This window comes from Stenella coeruleoalba (assembly GCF_951394435.1).
Source record: "Stenella coeruleoalba genome assembly, chromosome: 1".
NCBI classification, from domain to species: domain Eukaryota; kingdom Metazoa; phylum Chordata; class Mammalia; order Artiodactyla; family Delphinidae; genus Stenella; species Stenella coeruleoalba.
Window position 1 is genome coordinate 100939947 of NC_137169.1, and position 27066 is coordinate 100967012.

At 48.0% G+C, this 27066-nt stretch overlaps 1 protein-coding gene across 2 annotated transcripts in view; it reads right to left on the reverse strand.

Annotated features, from left to right (window-relative positions):
* The window catches only part of TSPAN2 (tetraspanin 2), a 42061-nt gene extending 17269 nt beyond the window's left edge, over positions 1–24792 (reverse strand). For both annotated transcript variants that reach the window (XM_079940617.1, XM_079940616.1), the window contains exons 1-3: positions 24624–24792; positions 8797–8899; positions 399–496 (exon numbers count right to left, since the gene is read on the reverse strand). In XM_079940617.1, the coding sequence (XP_079796743.1) occupies positions 399–496; positions 8797–8899; positions 24624–24692 (270 nt within the window). In that variant the 5' untranslated portion in view covers positions 24693–24792. The remainder of the gene's footprint in view (positions 1–398; positions 497–8796; positions 8900–24623) is intronic.
* Positions 24793–27066: the final 2274 nt, after the last annotated feature.

A 27066-nucleotide genomic window follows, 5' to 3' on the forward strand; every position in this document is an offset into this window, starting at 1 on the left:
CATGGAGAAACACAAAAACTTTCTTCCTGCTCCTCTTCTTTCTTAGGTCACACTGGCACTGGATGTATAGCAGTTAACGGAAATTATTTCATTTTTTTTTTTTAAAACCAGAGGCTACTAAACTAAATAGGCTTAAAATAAACCACAAGAGGTATGTTTGTTTAAATTACCGATCTCAAACAGCAGTACTTTTCTTATCGATAACAGTGCTTCCCTGACTATGGGAATCTTGTAGCTGCCTCACTCACTGTGAAATATTATGAGGCACTTTTTCTCCCAAAACGTCTTCACACTAATAACCTATTTTTTGTTTTTTTTCACATTTTCCACAGAGGTAGGGACAAAGAGAACGTCCAGCTCCCTTCAGGCCAAGCCCCTCCCCGCCTCGCCCCACTTACAGATCCGAGAACGCACTGGGACTCCCGCGCGGCTCCACAGCAGCCGAGGAAGCCCACGGCCATCATCAGGGCCCCCGCTCCAGCCAGCACGTAGAGCCCTGGGGGAAGAGGCCAGAGAAGAGGCTGACGACTCCAGATCGGCCCTCTCCCCGGCACCAGTGCTGCCAGCCCAGCCTCTGCCACCACTGCCCCAGGCATCTGGCCCCGCAGGGCCTTCAGTTGTTCATAGGATAAAGGGAACCCTTGTGGAAGGCTTCTTGCTGAGAGCTTCATGAGGGGTAGGGGCTGCTGTAATCCCCAGGGAACAAAGAAAGCCCATGCTTACAGAGGTGAAGGGAGCCGCCCAGGCTCACACAACCAGCGAGGATCGGAAATCGCCTTTGTCCCACAGCTTACGCTTAGTCATCCGCGAGCGCCTCCTACGTGCCACGCACTTCACCTGTCAGATCTCCGCCACCCCTGTAAAGTGGGCGTTAATACCATGCACAGAGATTGGCGACAGTGGGTCCAGGGGCGGTGAGGAGCCAGTGCCAGAGCTGGGACGTGAACCCCTACCGTCCTAGGAGCCCGTGGCCCTCGTGGCACTCTGGAATTCGTGGCTGTCCCCATCCCATGAGAGGCCCTGAGGACAAAGTGTCTGGGACGGGAGGGGGGCCGTTGATCTGCCCAGGCTCAGATGGAGAAGCAGGGAGTGGGTGGAACGGAAGAGGGGAGCTTTTAGTCAAGGAGGGGGGCGGAAGGCACAGCGATGAGACAATATGGTTTTGTGTGAATGATAAACTCTAGAAGGCAGTACCATATACACTGGAGGCACGCAAGGTGGTAAGTGTTACAAGAAAATAGCCAGTGAGGGGAGGCGATAAGGTAATATGCACCAAATAATGTTATTATTAATATAATATTAGCTACATTTATTTTAAGGGCTTATTTTCTCCAGGCACTATTCTAAGCGCCTAGCACAGATTTATTAATTTAATCTTCATGAAGCAGGTACCATTACTATCTCCATTTTTTTAGACAGAGGAACTGGGCCCCCAAAGGTTAAGTGACTTGCCCAAGATCACAGAGCTGGGATAAAAACACCCACCTGCCCCTAAAGCTAGCTTTATCCCATCCTGCCTCTCCAACAGTAACAGCGGCCTTAACTTGGGTGGCCGTTTCACTTAGTTCTGAAGTCAAGCCACAGGAACAGCTGTTCCACAGAGAAAGAGAAGGGCAGAAATGTCTTGTTCTGAGAGAAATAAAAGCAAGCCAGTTTTTTACTTCCTTTTCTGATTCTGAGATAAGTTAGAACAAAATATGGGGCCTGGCACTCGACTTGCTTAGAATAATGCCAATCACCTCAACTTTATTTTCTGCATTTCATTCATATGAGTCAGCTGGGAACCACTCCCATCCACGAGAGGGCGGGGAGCTGGCGTCCCACCTCTGTGGGGAAACCCTGAGGTTGGCCTGCAGGGTGTCTCCAGGGGCCCCTCTGGGTGCTGACAGTTGTTTGTGGGCAGCCCTCTCTGTTCCCCGACAGACTAGGCGGCAGGCTGGGCTGCTCTGCTCCCTGCACCACCCAGGCTGTTCTCAGGGCCCTTTTCGGGGTCCGGGAAGCCCTGCTCTTCCGAGGTCCTGAGATGGGTATTTATTTATTTCCCAATAGGCAGGCTCAGCCACTTCCTCCCTTTTCCTTTTCTCTAAAAAAAATAATTTCATGGGGAATGGATGTGGTAATGAGAGAAATGATACTGTATTAAAAATAATACTATTGTTGGTCCCACTGCCGAAATACCTTATTGTTTTAAAATTTTTCTTTATTTTTCAAAGCTCTTTTATTTCCATCATCTCTTTGGCTCCTCAAAACAGCGCCACTAAGTAAGGCAAGTATTATACACATTTCCATTTTACTAATGGGGGTAAGAGTGGCAAGAGGGCTCCAGGCTGGACACGCAAAGCCTCGAGCCCCGATTCCCACCCCACTGGAGCAGTTCCCTCACGGAATGTCTCCTGGCTGGGCTACCTTACTGTACCGATTTCCTACTTACAATGTTCATTGCCTCTTCACTGCTACATGATACAGTCTACAGATTCTGCTTCGAGTCACTAGAGACTGGACCCACTGGGGACATTATCCATCCTACACTCCAGCCACATAGGAATTCACTATGATGTGACCCAGCCTACTCTTTTCCATGTTGTACCTCTGTGGGTTCTCATCTATGTCTCTCTCTATAGATGTTAGGTCCTTAAACAAACCTTATTCACCCTACATAGACTATGCTAGGAACAAGACAGAATTCTCGGTTAGTGTTTGTTGGGTGAGAGGATAGAGAGAGAGCACACTTAATCTGAAGTTCTGGACTGGCTATGTCTACGGTTGCCCCTCTTTGCTTAGAGATACACGCTGGGGATACATTCCAGCAAGCATCCAGGAAGCCACCAGAGGGCTGGGCTCTCCCAAGTCAGGTAGATGAGGGCGCGGCTGTACACCGCGGGGAAAGCCTTCTGAGAGTGTGGACTCTAGAAGAGGGGGTGCTCCTGCGGAGGCTGGGGTACAGTGGACAGCGGCACCGGGCTCTGAGGAGGACAGACCTGCTCCCCACTGCAAACAAGCTAACTCAGCCCCTTTTCCTTCTGAAATAAGAGCTCCCCAAGAAAATTCACTTATTTGTACAATATTTCATTCTTAGGCTATCAGAATTCCAGAGCTCACAGCAAACACCCTGAAACTGCCCCAGGGGCTCCGATTCCTGAGGCCTCTCCCCAGCAAAGCTCCGTGTGCATGTGTGGCCACAGGACTCAGTTCAATGCCAAATGAACACTGCTGGTTGGAGCTGGTGGGAAAATCAGAGGAAATTCTACACGTGGCAAATTTCTTGGGCCTGCTGATTTCAGTTCCATATCTGGTTGTAATACTCTGCACATCACAAGGCCACTTGTAGCTTCCAAGCATACCTTATCGTTTTTTTTTTTTTTGATCTGGCCCTCAAAACATAGTTGTTGAATGAATACATTAATTGGCAATCACATTTTACTTCCAAGATGGTTCCTGTAGAGCCCTCTCGCTCCCACGGCAGCTTTGTGACAAGTGTATGACCTATTTCTCAATCCCCTATGCTTTCTGAGTCCTATTTCCCTTGAGTTGAAAAAGGGAAAACACTTTGATATTGCATTTTTAGCATTAGTAGCTGGGCCTTGCAACGCCAGTGATCTCCAGGTGACATGCTACCACCAATTTCCTGACAATTCCATCACTTGTCTCTGGTTTCCGATCCTTCTTTTGAAGCTAGAAGCATCATTTCAGTTAACGCAGAAAGGAGACGGTGGCATCCTAAAAGGCTTGCCTGCATCAACTCACTTTTAAATGGCTCCGCTTTTAAGGACTGGGGAGTGACGCGCTCATCAATTTCGGTGGCTTTTAGCTGCAGATGATTTCACATACCCGCCTAATGACCATTTTTCATCTGAAAATATTTTTCTCTGCCTCTGTGCAACTTTCCCTCTCTCCCAGCTTGCCCTGGACACACCTAATTATATATGTATTTAGAATATTGGATGGGACTTAGTTTACGGGGAAGGTAAGGACTAGGTACTGTGCAGCTGTTAGTTATTGAGTGCTGTTCTAGGAGCTGAACATACATTAGTCATGGAGTCATTCAACACTGAGTAACCACCACCATTCCCAGTGCCTCAGCTGCTCTATGCAGCAACTGTCCTTTGCCCTAGGCAGGCATTATCTCAGGAACCTGCCACCTGGAAGCCTCAGTGCTACCAGTTGGTGTCTCGCCCTGACTTCGTGGCATCTAAACCACTCTTTTATCTTCCCCTCTCATACTCTCCCACATCATTGTGGCTCCCGCAGGCTGACTCCTTCCTCAGCCTGCCCTCACTGCGGTAATGACAGCTGACGTTTATTGAGGGCTCATGACACAACAGGTACTGCGCTCAAGCCACGTGCATAGGTTAAATCATCTCACACGTCAACCCTATGAGGTTGTAGAAATGGTATTCATATTTCACAGATTAGGAATCTGAGACACGGAGAACTAATTTATGGAAGATTGCATGACTAGTGAGGGGGGAAACTGGAACTGAACCCGGGGTTCTATTCCAAAGTGCACACCCTCACTCCTATGCTGCACTTTCAGAAGGAGCTCAGAAGAAGCGTGATTTTCTTAGCTAGAAATCTGTGAATTTTGCAATTTACAAATGGCAGGAGGGTTCTTTTCCTTCTTCCTTGAGAGAAGTGCCCGAGGGATCTATCATTGACGATTTCTGGGTTTTCCCTTCAAAGCACATTGGTGGGAGCTAGAAATCCAGGTCTGCCAGCCGCGCCTTTAGGTAAGTCCTCTTATTCCTCAGTTTTGTTATGTGTAATATGGCAATAATTATCTATTAAGTTCTTGTAAAAATGCTTTGGAGAAATTGTCTCAACAATGTAAGCTATGGCACGTGTCTGTTCTGCAATTACTAGGAATCTCAGGTACAACTAAAAATTGAGAAGTAAAAAAATATTAGCAGAGTGAGTCAGAGTTTTTAAAGAGTCAAGCCAGCCCCTCAGCACTCAGCGCTGGAATGCTTTCCTTACACAGAACATCCAGCCGCCATCAAAGCCAGGCTCTGCGGCTCTGGATTCACAGGGAGGGACAGCCACAGAGAGCCTGCGATCCCGGAGAGCGAGTGGCTGCCGTCTGTGTGGGCAGCCCCTTCCCCTTCATGGAGAAACCCGATGACGCCCTCGGTCCTCTGCTCACAGACATGACTTCATGTGCTCCAGCTTTCTGAGGGCCGAGGGGATCGCTCCTCACTCTGCCTCCTGGAAAGAAGACCCCTGTGCTGCCTGTACCCCTAAGGGGCAGCCCCAGGGACAAGTTGTAACAGGAAAGCAGAGGGGCACATTGGTGGAACTTGGAAGACACTGGGGCCTTCTCCCAAGAGTTCACTGAAGGAGACTAATGTGGAAAGGGTCTGGGAAACACCAAGTCACCCAGCCTTTCTTGCTGCCAGCTCCACTCTTGCCAGGCTCTCCTTTCTCCACGATAGCAACCAGTGGACACGACAGCCTGGGTCAGCCTCCGGGTCTCGACCTGAGCTCAGAGGTCCTTGAGAAGAGGCAGCAGGTGCAGTCAGTCTGACTACCCTGGCTCCCTGGCCTCATTTCCAGCTCCCCTCACAGCTGGATCCTCTCCACACTGGCCTCTGGCTGTGAAGTCACCTCCAGATCTTTATTATAAGAAGGGACCTTCTCTCCATCACCAAGGAGAAAGACCCAAGGGTCCCAGAGAGGAAAGCATCCCCCTAGAGGCGGCAGTCATGTGCCCAGAAGCAGGGAGCTAGACCACGTGCCTTCCTGAGGTCCCTCTCAGGGAGAGGTGGTATTTCTTTAAGAGTGCTTCAATGAGCCAAGCCTATCTCCAGGGCTCTTTAACAATGGGGTGATAAGAGTGTAATGGGCTGATTGCTCTGAAACCTATTCTGAAAAGGAAAAATACACAGAGCAGTGCACAGTACCCTGTGACATGAAGTGAGAGTTTCCAAAAACTGGGCCTGCTTCTTCTTTAAAGTCCTGTTACCTCACACTGTTTGCTATGCAAGTCCATAAAATGGAATCCTGGTGTCCTTTTCTTCTCGTTTTATTGCTAGGGAACTGGTGTCTTTCCTATTTGGAAAATTATGTATTGAGGAAAGAAACATCCATTTCTGTAAACATGTATATTGCTCTTCCTATTTATATGATAAGAAGGATTTAAAGTGGAGAAAAGGTTCCTGACCTCACAAGGACTTTTTCTTGTTGGCACTCTCCAGAGAGACAGCACAGGCCTGGGCGTTGGCAGACCTGGGGTGCGGGCTGAGCCCCACCCTGAAGGGCTGGAAAACCACGGCTGACTGTCAGCACCCCTCCTCCTCTGCTTCAACCCCTGGTCCTCAGTTTCCTTATTCCGTCTAGCGCTAAGACTCTATGAGAATCCACTTCTCTGGACTTCAAGCACTGACCGTGAGCATTCTCACCACCAGCTACTCAAGGGTGACTTAGAGAGGGGAGGGAGAACCAAGGGTGGGCAGACCCACACCGCGCCCCAGGTGCCAAGAACAAGCAGGAAGGATTCAGGCCCTGCTGGGAGGGCTGTTGTTTTCCCCACCCAGGGTTCACTTCCTTTTCTTTTCTATTAGACAAAGAACCTCCTCCACTCTCAGTCCTTGTGGTCTGAGAGGGCTGACTCGCCTCAGCGCCAAGGCAGGTGTGAAGCCCAGGCTTCAGCCAACGAGCCCGTCCCGAGCAGCTGGCCGCGATGACTGGTGTGGGAACGGGCGCTGGACCCAAGATTGCCAGCGACAGTGCGACCCAGGACTTCGGTTGGATCAGTTGGAATGAAAGAAGCGTGTACTGTTGCTGAGGTTACCTGGGAGATGGCGCCTGGAGCTGTGGGTGGACGTTTTATCACGTCTAGGGGGAACCTGCCCCAAACTGGGGCCACAGGAAAGCGGAGCTAAGAGGTGGCTACAGACTGCATTCCAATCACATCACTTGTGTCCCTGTGATGAGAACTAATTCTGACTTTTCAGTTACGTGAGTCAAGAAATTTCTGTTTTGCTCTAGACAGTTTGAGTCGTTTCTGTGATTTGCAATTAAAAGAGTCCTGACCGATATGTCCATAAATATATGACATTTCTTGCATCTTGGGCTGTTCATGTTGCTTTAGTTTACATTAGGAAATAGGATCAGGAACGTCTGTATAGAACTAGTTTGTTCTCCTATTTAATGCAGGAATCTCCTGTATTGGTAAAGGCTCCATTCTGATTTTGGGGTAAATACCAAGGTATCAGAGGGATCACTTTGACCTGTAGAAGTCTGCTCAGCTTCTTTGATCTATCAAGGCATTAGAAAGCTTTTCTTATGTTGGCCCCAAATCTGCACCTGTGAAATTGCTATCAGTGCTTTGTCTCTGGAGCAACACAGACAGAGGCTGCCCCCCAGACTGGCTTCCATCTTTCCTTCCACATACCCGCCCCTCTCTCTAACCGAGCAGGGTCCCTTACCTCAGGTTTCCATCTGAAAACCATGAGTTGTGACTTCTAGCTTGACTCTATCATTGATATCTTTTTTGTTTTGATTCCTTCTGTCCCTGAGTTTAACGATGTTTAATAATAATATTTAATAACGCTTAATAAAGTTTCTTGTCTTTCTGTCCCTTTCTTCACAATTCCTACTGCAACCACCATGGGTTATGCCCTTATTTCTTCAGGCCTGACTATATCAACAATCTAGCACCGTCTTTTTCTGTCCTCCCCTCTCATTCCACAATAATCTCTTTAAAATGCAGTGTAGGTCGTACCCTCCCCCAAACCCTAAATTATCCTTCTATTGTTTATTAAATTAACTAGCCCTGACATTCAAGGCCCTCTATACTTGTCCTCTGTCCCTCCCCAACTTTTCTAATCTTAATTCCTACCATGCCCATATCCTTTACATTCTGGTAAGAGTCCTCTCCCCAGCCTCGGCTTGCTAATCACTATCCTGTAGACACACTGTGTGCCCCAAACCTCTGCAGTCCCTATTCTTCCTTTTCTCTATCGATTATGGTTGGTCTTTCAAACCTAACTCAAATCCTTCTTGCCTCACCAGTTTAGAATGACCCCTGATGCACCAACTGCAAATACCACCAAGTCAACACTTGGTTACACACTAGTTTCTCATCCCCTACTTATCACATGGTCTCAGAATTGGAGGCTCCGTCAGCCTCCAGCTCCTCACCCCTTTCCCACAGTTGGAGGGAGACGGCTACTACCCCTCCCACACTGAGGCCTCTCTCCATGGCAGCCCTCCCTCCGCCCCCCCTCCTCTCTCCACCCCCCTCCTCCCCCCCTTCTCTCTCCCCTCTGCAGTCCCTAGTCATGGAGGGACTGAGATTGACCCCTCCACATCTTGAGATGTCTCTCTTCATTTTGAATTATGTGTCTCTCCTAGAAAATTTAAAATACAAGATCACAAATACCCAGAACCAGACCCTGACTGGGCAGGGGTCCCCCGTCACCCCAGATGGATGAGTGAATAACTGACTTTGTGGTGTGCCCACTTCACTCAGGGGGGCAAAGGGGCTTTTCCAATTCTTTGGAAATGAATTGTGGTTACACGCTGGGCTTCTTTTCTTGAAGTGGCTGAAAGAAACACAACAGTTCAGTCCCACCTGGTCTTCCTTGGTTTTAGAAGCAGAGGGATGAACCACGTGTGGGGTGGGCAGGGTAGGGGTGGTAGGGCCCTCTCCTCTCCGCTTGGACCACACATCCCTACCCCAGGGCCAGGTGGGCATCTTTTCTCTCCCTCCATCCCCCATCCCAGAAGTCCAGGTGCAGGCTCCACTCGAAGCCGGGGCAGCCCCAGCTAAGGCAGAGGAGAGCTGAAGTCACTCACCCATGTAGAAGTACTCTGGGGAACTGTCCTCCGATGAGAAATCCTTCATGGTGCCTCCAAACCGAAACCACAGTCCAAAAGCAATGACTGCCGACCCTGCCAGCTGAAAGGCAAACAGCCTGCATTTACAAGGGAGGGGAAAGTGTGTGCAGGACCTGGGAGGCCTGAGGCCCAGAATCTGAGGGTTGGAGGGGGGCCCCTAAGAAACCAGCCCGTTTCCTCTTCACGTTTCTTATAATAGGAGTGGAATGATGTGCTCAAAGCCCCCAGCCCACCCCAGGTCCCTGATGTGATATTAACACTGGGGTTTCCTGATTGCAAGCCCGGAGTTTCTCCCATTCTGCCAGGCTGCCCCGCGGTTATGGGGCATACACAGCACAGCCCAGGAGGCGTCTCAGAAAGGGTATTCCCACAACAGTCCCCCGGGAAGGTACTTGGTTCCTGCCCTATTGTCCCCTGCTGGGCACTTGGGATTTCCTCACCAACACCACAGTGAGAGGTCACCGAGAGCAAGATGAACTCCAAGACTGGGGGAAACCCACTTTTTTAAATGGGAAGAAAACACGCCAACCTCAGAACCTGCCCACACCTCCTGAGTGTGCAGTGCCCAGTTAGAAAGCCGTTTCAGAGGCGTCTAGAAGCCGTCCTAACCCCCCGGCTGCCACTGTCACGGTGCCGCACTGCCTGGGGATGGTTTTGCAGGCAGTGAGGGAAACTGGCTGGGGTTGTTTTGTTTCTTTTTTTTTTTTTGGTTGCTATTTTGGGTTTCCATGGAAAGCAAGAAAGGAAAAAGTAATTTTCTGAAAAAGCCTGGTCTGTGTGCTGTGTGGCTCAGGGAGAGATGAGTGGCCGGCGCAGGCAGCGGCTGGGCAGGCTGGCGGCTGGTAGAGTCATGGCCCGCTTCCTCTCCGCCACTCGGAGGGCTTTTGTGAGGCTCCGCACCTGAGCTGGAAGCCTTTCCTTCCCAGGACTGTCACAAAGGCCCGCCAGCAGGCTCCTCTCTCTCCACAAACACCCATCTCGAATTTCATTGTGTCAGTCAACAGATGGCCACTGGCACCTTCTGGACTCAAGGCACCACAAGTGAGCAGAGATGTAGAAAGAGCCCCGTGGTTCTGCCAACCCATCCAGTTAGTGTTGGGCTCCCCTAACCCATCCCCAGACCAACAGTTTAGAGGCTGCCCCCGCCCCAGCAGGGAAGAGTAGACACAGATGCCGGCAAAAGGGAGACAAGCACACAAGTCAGAGAAGGAGAGGTTTAATAAGGAAAAATGATGTCAAAGTCAGGGTCAGACCAGAGCCCTGTTTATACAAGATCCTGCTGTCTGTGGGCTATTTGTAAAGGGCCGGGGCTATCTGTCTGAATATATATGAGGACTTTATCTTTCTTCACTCTCCATCTTCCCAAGGCCCATTCCCTCCATGGCCAGCTTCTTAAGCAGAGCAGCATGACTGCTGCAGGAGGAATTGGAGGGGCAGAGGTCTACCAGCTGGACTCTCTAATGTGGAACAACTAAAAGTTTCCGGTACTTAGAGGAAAGCACTAATTAGATAATGTGAGGAACAGCTAAAGGAACTGGGTGCAACCAGCTTTCAAAGGTTTTTGCATTTTTTAAAAGGGTAGCAAGGCGTGGAAAAATATTCCGAGAAGTCATGTTAAAACATTAACAATACTTTTCTTTGACAGGTAAAATTACAGGTGACTTTTCTCTTTTCACGATACTTTCTAAGGTTTGTGCGTGAAGCAGGTATTACTCTTGTAAGTTTAAAAGTGTGATATGGTAGTTTAACTGATCAGTCCAGAAAAAAATGGGGAGAGTTTTCTTGGGCTGTGCTTTAGTTTGGGAGGAAATCGGCTTTGAGGTCATTGCTGTTTCTGGTGCAGGGAAGAGGTCATTGTGAGGTCACTGCTGTTTTCTGATGCCCTTGGGAAAGCCCTATCCTCGGAGTGCTAGGGGCTCCCTGGGACAGATGTGCCCAGCAAAGCCTCACAGGCAGCCCTGCCTACGCCGCCTCTGCAGCAACTCGGTGGAAAGAGTTTCCAAGTACGAAGCGAAAATCTGTTGATGGAGGCGTCAGGCCAAGGCCTGTAATCACTGAGCAGACTGTGGAGGAGGTGACTGGTCCCAGGGACACCCTATCACGAGGCCACATTTTTGGCACCTCTGACCACAAGCTCTAATTTATAGCTGTCTGGGATCATCCTCCCAGACGGAATACATTTGTCCATTTTTGGCACCGATGTGTTTGATGCATAATGGAAAATTAAAAGAGAGGCTGCAATTTAAAGCCAAGGGGGAAAATGAGAAAAACTCGGCGCCTGCTCGTCCACACCCCCCCAACCCCAAACCCAGGCTTTCCTCCTGGGTCAAGGAAACTGTGGTGTGGCTGAATGTCGTCACTGCGGAGGGAATCCTCCCAGCATGCCGCCGGATCAGGAAAACTGTGGGCGGGGCCAGGTCAAGCCCAAGGCTGCGCCTGATGACAGCCATCCCCGATTTGGAAAGTGGCATCAACAGAGACAATGAAGCCCTTTGGTCCTTTGTAACTCACTGTTCTTTCAAGACTCTTGAAATACTCTGTGTTCACTGCACCTTGGTTGCTCTATCACACACCTGAAATTGCTTGAAAAAAATTCACACCGGGCTTCCCTGGTGGTGCAGTGGTTGAGAGTCCGCCCGCCGATGCAGGGGACACGGGTTCGTACCCCGGTCCGGGAAGATCCCACGTGCCGCGGAGCGGCTGGGCCCGTGAGCCATGGCCGCTGAGCCTGCGCGTCCGGAGCCTGTGCTCCGCAACAGGAGAGGCCACAACAGTGAGAGGCCCGCGTACCGCAAAAAAAAAAAAAAAAAAAAAAAAAAAAAAATTCACACCAAGTCCAGTCCAGTCAGGGGCAAAGTGAGCAAGTCTGGTGTCAGTAAGGCCCATTGCTGTGTGCGTCCCATACCCGGGAAGAGAAGTCTCACTGAGCAGCCTCTAGCGCTAAATTTTAACCCTACTAGACCAACCCCCCAACCCCACCCCATGCCCCTATTCTCAGCCCCTCCTTTGCGTTCAGATACAACACTGTACCTCTGGTTGCACCTCAACACTGCAGCCAACATGAGAACAAATAAGGATGGAGAGGCTGCCCCTTCATGTTGCTTTCCTTCTCGTGCCCCCGCCCGTCCTCATCTGCTCTCCTTCCTCCCTGTCTTTCACGGAGGAGGTAACTATGGTCCTGACTGGGTACCGTGTTAAGCATTAGGGAAGCAATGATGAAAAAGACATGAAAAGTCTGACATGGAAGATAATCCCGTAAACTAATAAATGCCACAGGACGCAGGAAGTGTGCTCCACGGACCTGCTTCACTGCCCAGGGATTAGAGCAAAGCGTGATGACCAGCGTGCAGCAGAAGGTGTTCCATTTTGACTTACAGCTTGAAGAATGAGTTAGAAGTGTCGGAGCAGGGAGGGACTGGAGGGAGGAGTGAATGCCAGGCAGAGGGAACAGTGTGGGTAAGGGCTGCGCTGCCTTTCATGGAACCCTGTGCTGGGGAGAGAGAGGAATCTGGGGAAGGTTGGAGTCTGGGGCTGGAAACAGGAGTTAGGGCACACGGCTCACGGCTTGTACTAAGCTTGCTACCATTGTGGAAAGTCCATGGCAGGGCCTTGAGGAGAGGGGAGGCGGGAGCCCTCATTCTGACGGGGGCAATGAGCAGCACGAGTGCTGCCTGATGCCAGACACGATGAGAAGCCAAAGGTAACGACCTGAGTGGTTGAAGGCCAGAGGGGGGATGTTAGGGGCTGGACGCGGTGATCGGCAAGGACCATGATGGATCCGCTCTACCAACCGAAGAACTTTGCCGAGGGCTACTCCGCATCCGCGACTAGTACCAATCCCCGTGCCTTTGGAACAATTACCATTAGAAATACTGTTTTTCCAGGGATGGACTTTTTCATACAACAGCATGAGTAGGGCTTTGATGCTAATCATTTAGTAAACATTTGCTGAGCATCTGTCCGGAGCCAGGAGGCAAGGATTCATAGATAAGGAAGATCCAGTTCCTTCTCCAAAGGATCTCAGGGGCTAGTGGAGAAACTGATCCCACCTCTGTGGCCCAAGAGGGACTCTAACAATGCAGGTCAGAGAACCAGCCCCTGAGAAGACCCCAGATGTCATCATTCTTTGCATCACCATTTGTCTTCTGTGCACCAATTGTGCATTAAGCACTCAGAGAATGTGATGCAACAGGATTTTGAAGGCAAAAGTGTGTACACTAGTTAAAAAGAAGAGAGAAGTAAAATAGAAAAAGAAGATAGAAATGTAAGGAATAGACGATGACATTAGATCGGGGATTACCTGGTACAATTACATTATGCATTTTCATGGACAAGTCATTTCAGTAGCTAACCATATTCCAGAGAGTCTGCAGGACAAAGTTGCAAATTGTAAGCATATGTCCATGGAGAAGCCTGTATGTGTTCTAAAACTAAAGCAGCAGAAAAGAGGACTACAGACCCAACTGGAAAACTTCTAAAGCAAAGTGGATGAACAAAAAGTTTCCTTTAATTAATGTTTATCTGCCAGAAAACAAGTCATTTAACATGAAGCAAAGCTTGTTATTGGATTTCAATTATATTGTGCTGTATTTATTTCCACTCTCCTGGGATTGCTGATGAAATGTTCTATCTTGAGGACATATTCTTTTACTTAAAAAATTTTTTCTTTCATGAATCACAAACGTGGTTCTTAGGAAGGCACCAAATTGGAGGGAGGGTAGTGCTGAGATACAAAAATGTGAAGATCACTCCCCAGGCCTGGGTCCTTCATTCTTCTCAGCTCCCCCCACCTCCATCCCTTGCCTCCAGCAGAAGGTAGCCCACCCTGATCACAAAGAGCGAATACATGCTACTCTGCTGTCTGATGACTAAACCCACCAGAAAGCTCCCTTTCTGGGTAAAAAGCATCACTTAGGGATGTTCTCAGGCAGCTCATGTGCTTTTCCCTAGATAGGAGACCCAGTTAATTATCCTCAGAAGCTCTAGCCACACAGTTTCAGTTCCTTCTCCCACTTGGGGACCCTGCTCTTGCTATTTCCTTAGCTTACAAAGTTCTCCTCTGCTCCCCTCCACCTGGCTCACACCCACTCACAGCTGTCAGCTCTCATGTCACTTCCTCTGCGAAGCCTAGCCTAGCCCAGGTGTGTGTCTTCCTCCATGTCTCATACAACCACTTCTGTTTAAATATTTCTGTAATTAAAAAAGAAAAATTAAGTCCTGAGCTATGTGAGGGAAGGGACAGGGTTTATATTGCTGTGTCCCAAGCACCTACCCCTCTGCCTTGCACAACCACCTCCCAACAGACATCTGTTAAATGAACGCATGGAGGGCCTTCACAAAGGTACAGTTTAGGCTGTGCTGTTGACTGAATTGTGCTCCCTGCCACAATTCATGCGTTGAAGCCCTAACCCTCAATGTGATGGCATTTCAAGGTGGGGCCTTTGGGAGGTGATTAGGATTAGATGAGGTCATGAGGGTGGGGCTCCCAAGATGGGATTCCCTCATAAGAGACACCAGAGAGTGCTTTCTGCCACATAGGACACGGGGAGAAGGCAGCTGTCTGCAAGCCAGGAAGAAAGCTTTCACCAGGAACTGAATTAGCTGATACCTTGATCTTGACTTTCCAGGCTCTAGGACTGTGAGAAATAAATTCCTATTGTTTAAGCCACCCAATCTATAGTTGCATTTTTTTTTTTTATGGCGACTTGACCTAAGACAGGCTGATAGAAGCAATTGTGAACAAACTCCTTCACAGCCCTCCAAGGGAATACTTCCCAAAGTACTGATTTCAAATTCATCTGCACCTGGGAAACACTGCGCAGACACCTCAGATGGCACTGTGTGAATACACTGTTGAATATACTCAGCAAAACATTTTCCCACAGAAAAACAAAACAAAACTAGAGAAGGTAGTATCAGTTCTGTGTTTTCCAAGCCTGCAGGGATGTGTGCCATGCATCAGGCATGGACACAAAGAATAAATCTATACATGCCTTTTATAGGCAGGACATATGAATACTTAATGTAATCATGGCAACACACACACACACACACACACACACACACAATGCACTTGAATGAAAAAATAAACAAAATGAATTCTGTATTCCTGCCCCTCCAGGGTGAATACCATGTACACACATACCCAACTCTTTTGCAATTCTATTCTTTGGGATGACGTCACTCAGAGGGAAATGACACTTCAATCCTAGAAATGTGATTAAAAGCTTTTAAGCTAATACTTGCTCTTGGTGGCAATTCTCACCCCAGATGGAATCAGGTAATGAACATTCACAATTCTTGATCTGATTGCAAATCACATTATGATACCATAAGGGTAGTGGGAGTGTCATCCTTTTAGCAGGCAAAAGTCGGAAGCACATTTGCTCTAGAAGATGATACTAATTTTCTCAAAGAGGTAAGCCAGCTCCCAAGATTTTCATCCAATTATGCAGTGAAAGCAAGGCAAGGATTGAGATGGCACTTCCTCAAAATCAAGGATTTTGTCAGAAGAAATCCAAGAGCCAAACGCCATATGACATCCAGGTGAAACCACCTCTGAGGAAGCTTGCTACCCTTGCCTCAACATCAGGACCAGGTGAGGTGGAATTGGGAGGCAGGACTACGGCAGCATATGATGAGACGGCTGCTAGGTTGGAAATGCATGGGTGTCAGTCTGGAAACGCACTGGTTAGTTGCCAGTGTTTCTGATTTCCCCTATTATTTTCCTCACAACAATTTCATAAGAACAAGCTTATGCTAAGAAATTCCTGAAAGACTTCCTTCAGGTAAGGATATATTTTAAAAATCAATGCTTAATTCTCTGCACTAATGGATGGGTTCTGCAATTCAAACCCCGATAGAGCAGGAGTGTTCTATGCATCTCCAGAAAGATAATTGGGCTACATATTTGTCCTAATTATACCTTCTGCTGTTTGTTTAGGTTGTTAGAGTTAACTTGTGTGGATCAATTGACATTGCTGGGGGGTGGGGGGGGGATAGTACAAAAGTGCTGGGGGGATACTAAGGTCGGGGAAGGAAACTGAGCCAGGATGAAAAGCTTGCTCTGAATGATAAAGCAGATAAATATAGATATGGAAAGTGTATGTATTTATTCAGTGGTTGTACACAATGCCTTCTTCTAAAGAGATACAGGGAAAAGGAGAGGAGAGATCAGTAAGGATTAGGAGAAAGATGATGGCTGTATAGTTTTCTTCATACAGTAAAAACAAATGCCACAGGCTACTGGCTAATGATTCCACTGAGCAGACGGCTCTATCAAATGAAGATCAAATACAACTAAAGTAAAATCCAATCCACCAAGTTATCAAAGTGATTTAAAGCCAGTGTCTGTCTTACCTGACCGGGGGGACGAGCTCCAGGAGGCCAATAATGGTCTTTTCTGTGATCTCTGAACTCCCTCCTGGCAGCATCCAGCTGGCTCTTATCCCAGGCTTGCCCTCTGAGTAAACAGGACTTTGAGGGCTACCCTGACGTCTATGACATCTCAACTATATTGCACTTTTACATAAGCAAAGATGGAACATTAAACAATATTTATTTTACAGCCTAATATTTTTCAAGGTAGTTTGAGAGAACTACTCTTGAGCAGATAAACAGGATTTTTGAATATCAATCAATAATAATGATCTTCACCCGGTTTTAGTTGTTACAGACAGACAATGGGAGAAAAAAATGCTTCAGGTAAAACTCAGGTTAGATTGGAACAAGCCAAAACACTTTGTTTATTCAAAAGTTAGCTTGAATGGAATCCTGAAAGTCTTGTATTCTAGAGTGAATTTTTCTTAACAGCAATTTGACCAGAATTCGTTTGGGGTCAGAGAGGCAGCAGCACTGGGCCACTTACAGGGGACTAGACGGGTACAGGGAGCACAGGGAGACCATGTGGGCTTCCTGGATGCGTGGCAGCAGCTTCCAGGCCCCATCCCTGCCCCACTGGGGGGCTCTGTTGTCCCTGCCTAATTCCTTTGCCCCAGTTTATAAGCTGACTCTTTCACCATTACAATGGGGAGGACAGGGCTTGGCACACACCTTGGAACATTCCGCAACTGCTCTTGTAGAACATTTTACCTCTTCTGAGTATTCAGACTGAATAATGATGCTCTGGGGCAGGATAGTAACAAAAACAATCCACATTATACGCTGTGTTGTCGAGGAGTTGTAGCAGATAAAATCAGGGGGTTCTAGGCAGCCCGGGTTTGAATCAGGCTCTGCCACTTAGCAGTCCTGTGATCTCAGGCAAGTCCCTTAACCTCACTAACCTTCAGCTTCCTCAGCTGCAACGTGGGGGTAATAATAGTGCCTCCTTAAGAGATTACATGAGTTCACCTTACATACTTAGAACCATTCAGAACTGTGATTGCCCAGCACTTATTGTTATTATGGTGGTAGACTCACTAATGTTATATTCAAACTGAAAACTTAATCCTACTCAAGATAGGAAACACCATGGCCATGATTCTAATGATTTAGTCCTCGGCTGCCTTCCTCTACTAATTTTTATTTTAGCACTACACTCTTTCCATGACAGCTGGGATTCCCTTGAGTTTCTAAACCTCTATACTAGGTATGTCGGTCCTGCTTTCCAGAAAGTATGTTCCCCCTCTCTCTTTGGTTTTAGTTTTTATAAGACCCAATAAGAGAAAAACAGGAAAAGATGACTTATGAGAGAAAGAATAACTATATTTAGGCTAGAGCTATCCAAAAGAACTTTCTCCAGTGATGTAAATATAAATGTTCTCTGTCTGTGCTGTCCAATACTGCAGCCACTAGCCACCCATGGTCACTGAGCACTTGAGATGTGGCTAGTGCAACTTAGAAGGTGAATATTAAATTCCTTTTAATATAGATTAATTTAAGTGTGAAAAGCCACATGTGGTTAGTAGCACAGCCGCCATATTGGAGAGTGCAGGTCTGGAATTCACATGCTCATCACAGCTTCACTCTTCTCTTCTTGTCAGTCTGTAGACTTGGAGTGTTTAAGCGGACAGTTTCTGGGGCCACGCACAGAAACCCAGCTCTGCCACTGGCCAGCTCTGAGGCCTCGGACAAGGCTCTTAAACTCTCTGTACCTCTGTTTCCTTATATATAAACTAGGGGTGGCAATAGCTGCTATTTCAGAAGGTCATTGTAAGGATTAAGGAAGCTAATATACAAAATGTGCATGGGGAAGCAGCCAGCACGTACCTTCCATTTATATAATGCTTAATATTCTTCTTCAAGTTCTTGCTACTGAAACTAATTTTAAACACTGTCTCTTGATACATACCCTTTCTCAATTCCCATCTTGCTTTTCCTCTGCCTTAAACCAATCAGGGGTGTTCTCAGCCTTTCTCTTCTTTCTCCCACATGCCAGAGCATTATGCACCTCTTTGCACCTGCATTTCTGGAATGCATCAAGACAATCCAACACTGGATATAATCTCCCCAGCCATAAACTTCACGTTTTCTAAGCCAGTAGCATTTATTATACCTTATATTCCATGTGCCCTCATAAATGTGTACAGTGAAAAGAACACAGGGTTTAAAATCAGAAGACCAGGGTGTGAATCTTGGCTTTGCTCCTCCCGAACTCTTGGACCCCAGACATACAGTGCTTGCCTTTCGGCTTTCACATCTGTAAAACGGGGATTACATTACTTCATGGGATTGTTGTGATTCATGATCAAATGGGATAATGTATGTAAGAGCATTTTTAAACCAAAGCATCATATGAATGTTATTTTTGTCCCTAATTAAACCCAAAGAGGATGAAAAAAGCAAGCCAAAGTAACCCCTATTCGTCTGTATCATGTGCTCTCAGCCCATCTGGTCACCCCATCTTATGGGCTTCTTTCTCAATTCCTTCTCCTTAATTCCTTTGCAAGCATGACATGATGGTTCGTAGAGTGTCACTTGCTTTAGGAGAACAGCCCTGTTGTGATATTAACTGTCAGTGTTAAGGTGGGGAATGGAAGTTATGTTCTCTTTTGTCACACATGATTGGAGACCCAAAGATACTACATATTCTGGAATAACACAGTGAAACATAATGGGCAATGGACAGGTGGCCTCCTGGTAATTGTAGAAACCAACAAGTCTCAGTGTAAAAGAAAATTCTTAGAAGAATAACGGTAAAGTGGTAAATGGAATTAAGAGAACTGCCACAAGGAAGCCAGGTGAGCAGGCCTAAAGGAAGGGCACTCCCTGCCCCATTCAGCAATGAGAGCCACCAGTGGATCTTTGACCTCTTAAGGCCACCTCTAAACCGGTGCTTCTCAAAGTGTGTTCCCTGGACCAGCAGCATGAACAGCATCTGGGGGCTTCTTAGAAATGCAGACCTACCAAATCAGAATATATATTTGAACAAGATTTGTATTCATGTTCAAGTTTGAGAGGCACTGATCACCAAAGGTTTTCCTATTTCTACCCCTGGCCTTCCCTTGGTAGCACAGAAGCAGGGCGGGGAACAAACAAACAGCTCCAGCGCTAGGGTCTGTTAGCCAGAGCTGTGCCAGTGACCGCCCGAAGCTATTCTAGGTGCTGAGAGATGGAAGAAGAAGGATACCAGCACAGCACACTCCCTGCCCCGAGGAGCAAAGACATTAAAGAGTCAGTAAACTATACTCAAAGGCACAAAGGAGCACCAAATAAAGGTCTTTTGAGTGCCTCAAGGTCAAGGACTGCGTCTCAACCATTTCTGAATGCCCAGCATTTGGTAGGGTGCTGGGCACATAGCTGGTGGTGAGCACATACTTGCTGAGTGACTAATTGCAGAGGAAAGAACCTCTCCTTTTGACTTCAGGCCTTCGATAAGCTACAAGACTCTTGCCACTTTGCTTGGTTGGTTGGACTTAGGACACCTGTTTCCTACTTCTCCTTACCTTTATGAATCTCTTGGATTCTAGATTCCACTTTCCCACTTGTTTTCTACTGTTTAAATATGACTACCAGTAATATATATCTATGTTACTGAATATTTACTATCTCATGTACCATACTTAATACTTTACATATATTTACTCTTTTATCTGCACCAAAGTCATACACTGATGTTGATACTTGATTATGTCCATTATATAGATGAGAAAATGGAGGCTCAAAGCGGTTAAACAGCTTACTAACGAAGCACCCCTGTTTAGTAAATACTATGGCCAGGAATAAACCCAGGAAGCGAGATGCCAGTATCCACCTTCCAGGCTTTGAATTCGTGGATGTGAATTGCCATGCTGCCTAGACCTGGCCGAGGTCTACCAGACTCCTGGAACCATAGCTCTGGCTTCTGCAGGCTGGCTCCTATCATAGAGTCCTGCCCCTCCCAGCACCACTGGGCCCCTCTGGTCCAAAATAGGGGAGGCTGCCGCTCTCTCCCCACCTTGACAGAAATCAGAAATGGAGACTATCCAACAACAGGGCCAAGGAAATTCCTATCTGCCTTCTGGGGTGGTCTAGCTTTCGGGTGGACCCATAGAATACTTTCTTCGGGTATTTTTTTAAACAAGTCTTTCTGACAGGTGGTAGCTCTGGAGCTACAGTTTGAAATGAATTTGGGAAAGAGGAGTAGACAAGTCAGACATCTCGTAAGCCCACGAGACACGGTCTTTCCTAAAAGCACCTGTTAGGCATCACCAAGTGAAACTCCAGAGCTGCATTAATAACAGTGAGAAGGAAAGGAGAGCAACTTCAAACAAGCCATATATGGCGTCTGACTTTCAACAATGAACGGTCCTGCTTCCTGTTGGTCGGCGACCCTGAGCAGCTCACACAGCACAGCGGTGGGAAAACGCCGAGTACACAACAACAAACCGAGGAATAAACAGAGCCCAGGTTTTTTTCTTTCTTCTTTAAACCAACACACGTGGCTTGGTAGATTGTGGTGTTTTATTTATATCACTATGCAACGGAGGGGAAAAAAAAAAAGGTGATCGCAGTGAAAGGCATGGGACCATGCCATGCTGTCTGACTGTAATGTCCGAATTTAGACATGACAGATATTGGGAGGGGTTTCATGTTAGACATCAGCCATGAAAAGAGAAATTAATTTAGTGGGGCTTGGGGCCAGGCTTTACTTTTGTTTTGTTAAAATTCAATGGTGAGCACAGTCAGCAGCCCTGGGCCAGGCAGTGCTCTGCTGGCTCTGGCAGGCTCTAGCTGAATGTTTATAAAACCAGGAGCACAGCCTGGGGAAACTTCACCCAGCTGCCAGAAGGAGGTTGTGAATCGATTTGCAGATCACAAAACATACCCCACCCAGCCTCTGCGTCTGCCTTCTGGTGAGTTCCTGACAGGAAAGGAAGTGCTGTCACCCAGGGGGACCCCAGACCTCAGAAGGACAGGCACGCAAGCATCTAAGAGTGTGTAAATAGAACGCCTGAAGTCATGGCGAATGCCTGTCCTTCCAGGAAAACTGTCCCCTGCCCTCTCCCCCTTCCCCAAACTTCCCACAAACCCTCTAACCAGGAAAAAAAACAACTTCAAAAACTAGGGTGGGGCTTTCCTGGAATCAGGTTCCCTCAGTTACAGTGAAGGTACACATCTAGACAATTTATCCCGAACAATCGCTTTCCTCTAAATAATTAGGAGCCTGTTTCAGGTCGCCCCTTTCCCTTTGGTTGTACAGTTATAGACATGGGAGAGCTGTCTGTGACTGCTGCTGGTCCCTGGTCCCCATTCCCCATGGAACTGAGAGTGAGGAAGGCCCCATATTCTCCTCCTGGGCCCAATCTGTACAAAGAACAAACCGACAGGGAATGAGCAGGAAGAGACAGGCTCAGTCCTCCAGATAAAGTTGACAATTGATTACCTTTGCAAATCGGGAAGGCCATTTGTATCCAGTTCCCTAACCTGTAGATTCATCAATTCTTTCTACAGATGTTTATGGAATGCCTTCTATAAGCTGGGTACTATTAGGCGCTGGAGATATATCCATGAACAAGACAGAAAAAGATTCCTGCTCTCAGAGTATTCTAAGTCCTAGTGGGGAAAATCCATAAGTACAAACTGAGAAGCCAGTGTGTAGTTATCCTAAAGCAAAGACAAGCTGTAAGTTACTTGGCAAAGATATACACTATTCCCCGATACTAAGGGACTCTGGGGAAAGAGCACTAACTTTTATTAAATGCTTTCTATGTGCCAGGCACTTAATAATAAAAGTAATAATTTAAAAAATTTGAGCACTTACTACATACTGGGCTCACAGGAAGGTGAAGTCAGCTACTTTACATATTTCCTTTGAATCCTCTCAGCAACTCTTTTACCTCAATTGTTCAGCTGAGAAAACAGGGCTAGAAGCAAAGATAATTTGCTCAAGCACACTCTGCTTGCAGTCTCTGCACTTGAGCCTGATCCTTTTGTCAGCTGGTGGTCACACTCACCCTTGCGCTGTTCCTCTGCCCGTGGGTGGTGTGTCACCCCCCTCACCCTTGTCCACCTCCATCCTACCAGTCCTTCAATCTTCAGCTTAAACGTCCCCTTCTTCGGGACAACTGTCCCAACTCCTCACTATTGCTGGGAACTCCTTAATTAGGTCAGATATATAAAAGGTCATGCCTAACCCCAGCGGCTAATACATGATAGGCACTCTAACATTGCTTTGTTCCTACTTCCCTTCCTTCCTGTGTTTAGAGTCAGAGGTGTGAAATTTGTCACTTGATTATATGCTGTTGTTGTTTGTTTGTTGTTGTTCTATATTCATTGGTCATTTCCTCAACTAGATTAGCAGCTTAGGGAACAGTATTTTTAATTTATAAATTATATATATATATATACTTTTGTCAATATAAATTATGTATATTTATTTATATTTACATATATAAGTTATTTTTACAGTTCTTGTGCATTGATTCTTTAACAGAGTGGTTCTCAAACTTGAGCAAGCATAAGCATTTCCTGGACTTGTTTAAATAGATTGCTGGGTCCCTCCTCCAGAATTTCTGATTCAGCAGGCCTGTGATGGGGCTGAGAATGTGCGTCTCTGGCAAGTTCCCAGGAGGTGCTGATGCTACTGGCCCAGGACTCACACTTTGAGAACCACTGGTTAACTACATGTACCACAGTGCTTAGCAGCATGAAGGCTGAGTCTGAGTCCCACCTCTGCCACTCATTAGCTGTGTGACCTTGGGCAAGTGGACCTATTTGAGCCTCAGTTTTTCCTTATTTGTAAGAATGGGGATAATAACAGTATGCACCTCAGGATTGTTGTGAGGATTAAGTTAATAATGAATGCAGTGTGCATAGCACTGTCCCTGACACACTGAAAATGCTCAATAAATGTTGCCTATTATCTTGGAAAGGCTGGCACAGCATCAGGCACTAAATAAGCACTGTACCCAGCCTAAGAATTCCTTCTCAGACTTCGATAAAACCTCTTTTGAATTTGTAAGCAGTGAGAGTGAAGAGTGTCACTAAAGCATGACATTTATAATTAACAGCTTTTGAAATTAAGCCAGACTATTCAAAAGCACAACATAAAGGGCCTTTAGAAATGCCCTTCCCGATAGTATGCTGGATGTAAATGCCCAAGCGTACAAAAGCCATGTGTATTTTTAAAATTCAGGGCTGTCTATGGGGTACCTCCTTCACACCTTCTCCTGCTGCAGGATGCTGAGGATGGCCACTTGACCTCTGAGAGCTTGGAACTGCTGGAGTCACCCAGGCATCTGGGCTAATGGGTTGGCAGACACAAGCAGAGACCATCCTTCAATAATTAATTAGTTGGAGTCACGGGAAAACAAACTCCCCAGAGCAGATAAGACAAACAGCAACCTCCTCTATCCTAGTTATTTTCAAGCACCCAGCCCCCTTGCTGCTCCCTCCCAGCTCTAAGAACTTCTTCACCCAATGCAAGATCTGTATTTTCCTTCAGGGTCTGTCTGAGCAGTTATAGTGACTGACATTCCCTTGAGGAAGCCCAAGAGGAAATGTGCAGACAAGACAATTTTCAGACCTTGTCTCCCAGTCCTTCAGGGCCTGAGGCAGAATATCCAGGAATCTAGGGATGGTCTAGCCCTAATCTTGTCCCAGTAATACAGGAGACAAGGGTCATGGCCCTATCAGCCGGTGAACCACTAATCCTGGGAATGTTGTTCATTCAACGCAAAGTTGAATGAGATCATCTCTGGGAGCAGTAGGATTTAGCAAAGGCTTTGAGCTGGGGTTTGTGGGGAGGTGCTGCTGCCCCTTGCAAGCCCCTCCCTTCCGCCCATTCCCTCACAGAAGAGCACCACCGCCTCCCTCCATCCAGCGGTACCCTCCCCTAATGCCCAGAAAAAGGCTGAACCCCCACCAATACCACTTCCACTGCTACCCCCAATTTCCTACACAAGCCCGCCACAGCCAGGTGATGTCTCCGCACACTCCGGATGGGGCACCACCTCTGGCAGTCCCGGCGCCCTGGCGGGCCCCTGCTCCAGCGGAAAGACAGAGCGAGAAGGGGGTGTGTGCGCAGAGAAGCTGGTGGCCCCGCACCTGGTGTTACCAGACTCCAGATGAAAACCGAGGCAGAGAGGTTCCTCAAAGGGAAGAGCCGCACGGGGTCTCCCCCCTTTTCACCATTTCTCATTGCTCAATCTCTCTCTCTGTCGGTTCTCTCCCCCTCCATCTTTCCCTCCCTCCCCCCCTCCCCACCCCGCCCGCTTTGTCTGCCTTTTTCTTCCCTCCGTCTTTTTGAACACCCTGCCTTCAGGAGCCCGGCTCGGAAGCCGCAGCGGTCAGCTCCCCGGGGCCCCCTGCCCTGCGTCCCCGCCCAGCCCCCTCCCCTGCCCGGCCCTTTCCGCTCCGGGTCTCACCCAGAAGAGCAGGTTGAAGCCGAGCAGCAGGTACTTGATGCACCGCAGGGCCCCGCCGAAGCGCCCCATGCTGCGGCCCCGGCGGCGGGATCCCGAGTCCCCAGGCCCGGACTCGGAGCTCCGGCAGCGCCGGGAGCCGGCGGGGAGGGGGCGGAGCGCGAGGGGCCTTGGGCGGGGCCGGCGGGGGGGCGGGGGGGCGGGGCTGGAGCCGGCACAGGGTGAGAGAGGGCCGGGGAGGACCCCGAGCCAAGAGGCTGGCGATGGGTGGGAGCGCCGCTGGGTGGGGGTCGAGCGGCCAGAAGGAGCAGGTACCCCGCTCACCTCCGGAACGAGAGGCCGCCTCCTTCCCTCCCCAGGCCGGGCGACGAGCCCCGCAGGCACCCCTCTCGCGGTGGTTATCGGAGCATCTGCGAGGAAGGAGCGTCCACTGGGGACCCGAGACTCATTTAATCAGAGCTCTGTGCAAAGACTCATTTGAGGCCTGCGGTGATGGTTGAGAATAAGGACACGGCCCTGGTGGCTATGGAAACTAGGAAGATGGCCTCGGGTAGAAGAGATAAGTAGGACCCAAAGCCGCCCAGAAGCTGGCAGTACCCGTCGCGGGACACCCGGCCCGGGGCATCCGGTCCCAGGTTGTGATTCCCCAGCGCCTTGCGAGCGCACAGGCCGCGGAAGCAGCTTCTAAGGGACCCTCCCTCGGCCCCTTCCGCGCGACTCCAACTCTTACCTTAATAGGCAAGAACTGGGAGAAGAAGGCGTGGGATGCGGCTTCCCTGCGCCCAGAAGACTGCGACCCATCCTGCTCGGCGTGGCCACTGGAGGGGAGTCAGACACTCCGGGTCCTGCTGTATTCGACTGATGGGAGAGCTTGGAAAGGAATCCAAATCCTCGGGGATTATTGTGATGTGGAAATGGGAGCAAAGGGGGGAAGGTTTTGTTTCTCTTTATTTTATTAAGTTAGGGGTCTGGTGGGGAAACCAGGCTCCCACTCCGAATGACTAAGTGTCTGCAACATGTGGTGCCAGGCAGTACGGGGGCGACAAGAAAGTGTAAAATCCAGGGAGCCTATGCATTAATTCAGTAAAACTTTAAGTGCCCGTTATAGGCCAGGGATAGTAGCAAGCCTCAGGGACTCGACAACGAGGAGACAGCCAGGCCTGCTGCAACTGGCTCTGGTGGTAGAGACAGATCTATGAGCAAATTATAGCAAGGTGAGGATGTGGGGCAAGGTTCTGGTAAGCACCGCCTGCCCTCTTGGCACTGGGCAGGGAAGGCTTTGCTGAGGACAGTGGGCCTGAGCGAGTCCTGAACGAGTCTGAGCAGAAGGGAAGAGCAGACGGGGCCGCAGGTGCCAAAGCACAGGGCTGGAGAAGCCAGGGGCTCCTGGGGGGCCTGTGAGAAGGGGAGCAGCCCAAGTGGAGCAGAGGGAGGTGAGTGGAGAAGGTGCTAGGGCACAGCTTTCAGTCAGCTCACAAAAGTGCCAAGCTGTCCTGAGGCCTCAGTTTCCTCATCTGCAACATGGAGGTACTAGTACATACCTCGTGGAGTTGTGCAGGTTAATGAGTTAATATTTGTAAAGTACCTAGAACAGTGTCTGGCACAGAGTAAGTAAGTACAATATAAGGGTTAGCTATCACTGTGTTGTACTCTACCAGTCAGTTTCCACCATGTTGCCGTCTTTACCATCTGTGTCTTTGGACACTTGTTTGAATATCTCATGAATTTTAACTTATGAAAATGAAGAGAAGACAGAAAAATGAATGTGTGGCTTCTGGTAATAAGTATAAGCCCCAAATAGTGAAATAGAGGCAGAGATGGAAGTCATTAGGAATGCAGAAAGAGGCACATCTTTAGTTTCAGTCAAACACTTATTGTCCTCTCTGATCTATCCAAAAAGAAAAGAACTAAAGAATAGTGTCCAGTACATGGTAGGCGTTCAGTAAATCTCTGAACTAAATGAACAACAATGCTATGATACTTTAAATATATTGTTGAATTTTATGTCTCTAAGACAAAATACATTCTCGACCCTCTGGGAACAGAACCCCTATTATAAATCTATTATTCTTTCACACTACAATTTTAGCACACATGCATTAGAGACAGAGGGTTGCCTGCCTAACGTAACAGATATAGATTTTGAGTGTAGACTTCCCCAGCCACCCACCCTTCAACAAAGCTGTGTCTTAGGGGAGCTGACCCTTGACAGGACTAGGACATCCTAACTGATAACACGTGTTCAAGAGTACATCATTATATGAAAGTAGGAGACTACATTAAATTAAATAAGGAAGTTAGCCTTTAAACTAGACATTATGCAAAGCCAGAGACAGGAGCTAAAGCAGGGCATAAGATGGTTAGATTTCTATTTTTAGTCAAATTGGGGCTGCATGGAGGATGCTTTGAAGTTAAGGCTTGAGACTAATTAAGAGACTACTATTGC